The 4,513-nt window shown below is 53.1% G+C and overlaps 1 protein-coding gene across 1 annotated transcript; it reads right to left on the reverse strand.

Moving 5' to 3' along the window:
- Positions 1 to 1,931: 1,931 nt before the first annotated feature.
- On the reverse strand, positions 1,932 to 3,275 carry LOC104535461 (D(1) dopamine receptor-like). Its single transcript, XM_010182544.1, has one exon. The coding sequence runs from the start codon at positions 3,273 to 3,275 to the stop codon at positions 1,932 to 1,934; it is 1,344 nt and encodes a 447-aa protein (XP_010180846.1).
- Positions 3,276 to 4,513: the final 1,238 nt, after the last annotated feature.

Below are 4,513 nucleotides of genomic sequence, written 5' to 3' on the forward strand. Positions count from 1 at the left end.
TGTCTGTTCCATAACCTGGAGGTTTTTAGGGTTTAGTTCATTGTCACCACCTCATCTCCTCTGATGCTGATGGCTGAGGAGACCCCCAGTGCTTTGGAGATGGTGGTCCCAAATACAAGTGAAATGCAGGCAATGACTGGACAGAAATAAGGATCACATCACCCTTCACGTTGTCTTTATGATGAGAGTTTACCATGCAACTTCTTAGATAATTCACCATAACAGTGGCACATCGAGCTACTTGTTTTTCTCCGATCTCTTCAAAAAGCCATGGTTGAGTACCAGTAAACTCCTCAAAACCAGGGATGCCGGGACAGTATTGCTCTGAAAAAAAGCTGCGTCTTCTGACTCCATCTCACCTCCAAGCCAGGAGTCCCAGAATAAAGCACAGCCACACTAAAAGCAGGGCGTTAGTGTCATTACAAATATTGCAGCAAATGAAATCAGGCGTGTTGGGCCTCGGAGAAACGCGGCAGATGATCATCTCCATCTCTGAACGACTCCTCCTTCTCTAAAATCAGGCTCTACCATCCTCCCAGAGCTGAAAAGCCCCCAGACTGTCTCAATTTTGGCAGCTGACCCCCAGTGCCACAGGGGGAGATGGTTATAAACGATGCCGAGTCTTACCTTGGGGAGATACAGTGAGCTCTGCTCCCCTCCCACGCCGGTTATGCCGTAACTTGCCTATAATTGGGCTCTATTTAATAATTACCATCGCTCTGTAATTATCACTTTCTGATTTTCCCCTTTGTTAACGTTTTTGCCGGGGAGAGGCTTCGCTGGCGTGCCAGGGAGCTAAAGATGTCTCGGATTCGAGGCGATGGGGATGAGCCGCTTGTTTAAGCGGGCACAGATCAAAACACCGCTGCTGCTTCTACCTCCAGAAACATTCACGAGGCCCCATACACAGGAGAGGGTAATTAAAGAGTAGAGGGGAGCAAAGCGAGCTCCTTCAGAAGGCGTTAGTATTGAAATGAGACAGCAAGGAGGGATCCTTAAGGAAATGGGGGAGGAAGGGAGTTAAAAGGAGAACAAAAGTAAAAAAGGGGAAGAAACAGGCTGGGAAAAGGAGGAGGGTGGGAGATCAGGAGCCAAAACAGCGATGCTCTGGCTTTAGCAGCTGATTTTCTACCCCCAGGGTCTGAAGGGCTCAGAAACCCCCGTTTGCAAAGGCTCCAAGCAAATGGTCCAGCATCCTGGGCCAAAAACACAGTTCATGTTCATCCTAAACCGCCCTCATGTGCATGTCCCAGCTTAGCGAGGCTGGCTCTTGCTGCAGGGGGCAGAGCAGACCTTTGGGATGCTGAATCCTTCCCTGCCCCACGCTCCAGACGTGCTGCACCCGGGAAAGGTGGCTCCGTACCTGTCAGGACCTGCAGGAGCCGAGCACACAGGGTCAGAGCTGAGCCTGGGACTGAGCCAGCCCACCCGAGACGTGGGTTTCCTCACCCCACCGAGCACAAGCAGCGTTGTCTGGTGCTGCACACCAAGGGAGCAGTTGCATTTGGTTTGTGCCCATTCAGTAGCCATGGGCTGATGTCTTTTGGGCACAGGGAGAAAACCAGCTGCGTTTTTCCTTCCCGGACTCTGCAGAAGCTGAGCAGACCACACAAGGCTTTGCTTTCTCAGCTGAACTCCCAGGAAAGTGGAATTCAAGCCCTTGCTTTTTCAGTTTTTCGCAGAAAAAAGCGTTTTTCCATGGGTCAGCAACAGCTCTCTGCCCAAGAGTTACAAAACCAACCTCCAAACCCCTCGAGCCATCTGGAAACGTCGCTCTGGCCCTTTCACACGTATTAATGCAAACTCCTGCCCAGAGAGAGAGCACAAGACCAAACTTATCCTCAAACTCCTCCGAAGACGGGCAGCTGCAGCAGCAGTCCCTGCTTCCATCTCTCCCCAAGACCATCCCACGGCCTTTTCCCAACCCCACCTCAGTTGAGTGCGTTGCTGGTGAAAGGCATGATCCTCTCCAGCGAGACGGCCGCTCCGCGCTCCATCTGCGGCACCGCAGGCAAGGAGATGTCATGAGAAGGCTCAGAGACCTGGGAAACCTTCTCAAGGGACCCTTCGTTGGTCTCCATCTGCAGGGCCACATGGGGGAGAAGCTGGGGGTAGCTGAGGGTCACCACTTCCTTCTGGTGGGTGGTGTCGTGGTGGTAGGAGACCAGCTCATTGCTGAAGGTCACCATCTCCACTGCGTCGCTGGGGCAAAGGCGGCCACAGCCCAGGATGGTGGCAAAAGCTCTGCGGAAATCTGCGTTGAAGGCGTAGATGATGGGATTGAGGGACGAGTTGGCCCAGCCAAACCAGACAAAGGTGTTGAAGACGGTCTCGCTGACACAAGGGAGCTCCTGTACCTCAAGATCACAGAAGGGCACCGCGCAGTTGAGCACAAAGAAGGGCAGCCAGCAGAAAACAAAGACGCCCACGATGATGGAGAGGGTCTGGAGGACCTTGGTCTCCTTCTTGAAGGAGCTCTTCAGCGAGGCCTCCTGAGGGCAGTCGGTGCTGGGGCGGCTTTGGGGATGTCCCACCGCCCGCTCCAGGGAGGAGATCCTGCGGATCTGCCGCCGGGCGACGCAGAAGATGCGGGTGTAGGTCCCGATCATGATGGCAACAGGGATGTAAAAGCTGATGAGGGAAGAGGAGATGGCGTAGGTCCTGTTGAGGCTGGAGTCGCAGCTCTCCTCATCCCTGGTGATGTTAAGACCCGGTTCCTGTTGGCTGAAGAGCTCGTGATCCTTGTGCCACCTCAGCTGCACGGGGATGAAGGAGATCAAGAGGGACAGCAGCCAAGCCCCCGCGATCATGACGAGGGCCATGCGCTGCGTCATCTTCCTCTGGTAGCGGAAGGGGTTGGAAATGGCCCAGTAGCGGTCCACGCTGATGATGCACAAGTTGAGGATGGAGGCTGTGGAGCACATGATGTCAAAAGCCACCCAAACATCGCAGAAAGCCCCAAAAGGCCAGAACCCCATCACCTCGCTGGCAGCCTTCCAGGGCATCACCAGCACGGCCACGAAGAGGTCGGACACGGCCAAGGAGATGACGAAGAAGTTGGTGACCTTGGAGCGGAGATGCCTGAACCTGACCACAGCCACACACACCAAGGTGTTGCCCAGCAGCGTGGAGAGGACGAGGAGGAGAAGCAAAGTCGCTGTCACCACACGGAAGGACAACTTGGAGTCGCCTTCCTCTGCCCAGCTCTTCCTGCTGCTGGTGCCATTGATCACATCCTGCCCTCCTGCCTTTGTGGGAGAGTGAAAGCCATCCATGGGTTCCTGGTTATTCCAGTCCCTCGAGAGGTTTCCCAGCTGTTTAAGTCCAAAACCCCTTTTTACCACTTTGCTGACATCCCAGAACCGCAATCCTCGCAGCTCTCACACCCAGCCAGACGACCCAGCACAAGGAGCAGCTCTCGAAGCTCTCAGTCCTTTCCAAATCTCCTGCTGACAGCGCAGCGTTTGGTTGAAATATTTCCCCTCTTACCTCCCACCCCACTTCTCTTCCTTTGCTCACAAAGAGCCAGCACTCACCTCCGGCACTCAGTTGCTTTGCTGCGAGCTTTCCTCTCCTCCCTCTCCATCCGCTGCTGATTCAGTCCCTGCTGCTGAATCCCTTCTGCACTGGTCAGGCTGGGACTCACTGCTGGACATAAGAGGCAATCTGAGTGCAGACAGACCTGCTCTGCTCACAAAACAGTCTCTGCTGCCTGCTTTTCCCTCTATTACCAATTGCATCTGGATTTCACACAGGTGAGAGCCTCCTCTGCCTGCACACCAGGTCCCCTGCTCACCACATCGGTCCTCTGCATCCTAAAAATCACAGCAGTGGAGCCTGCGGCATTGGGAGCCTGCAGCCGACAGGGTGAGTCACTTGGGAATGAGGCGATAGGACTGAAGGGGTGAAATAATAAACATTCAAGTAGGATTTGAGGGTCTGCAATGCAAATCAGGATGGAAATTTGGCGTGTGTGATGGCTGAATAAAAGACGCCTAAATTCACCGCGCAGGCACCGAGGCACAGCTCACATGAATGACCCTGAACCAGTTGCTGCCTCATCCCAAGCTGCCCAGCTGCAAGGGGTTCAAAATTGGCATTTACTGCAAAATTCCATCAAATACACAGAAAAAACAGCAACAAAAAGAGACAAAACACACAAAAAACCCTTATACAAATCAGCAAGTTTCTTCTTTTTGAAACCAAAGCACAGTTTTCAGTGGTTTTTTCAGTAGAGGTTATGTGTAGAACCACAGAGGATGCTGAACACCACTCTGATCAGTTTTCCATCCTAAATAAACACAGCAGATTCAGTAGAGCAATATAAGGTAGCTCCTCTTTCACATTCATCATTCTTCACATTTAATTCCCAAGCAGCTCCACATCAGCTCTCACCTCGGCTGCAAACATTGACCAGAAAACCAAGGTGTCTTTCCAGTGCAGTACCAGCCCTGCCAGCAAACAGCAGTCGCCCCTATGAGGTCTCACAGAATCCCAGACCATTAGGGATTGG

Source organism: Mesitornis unicolor, unplaced genomic scaffold (assembly GCF_000695765.1).
Source record: "Mesitornis unicolor isolate BGI_N332 unplaced genomic scaffold, ASM69576v1 scaffold36964, whole genome shotgun sequence".
Lineage (NCBI taxonomy): Eukaryota > Metazoa > Chordata > Aves > Mesitornithiformes > Mesitornithidae > Mesitornis > Mesitornis unicolor.

Bases quoted from the DNA above. Each gene is read 5' to 3' on its own strand.
- LOC104535461 (XM_010182544.1), bottom strand. From the start codon at position 3,275: ATGGATGGCTTTCACTCTCCCACAAAGGCAGGAGGGCAGGATGTGATC.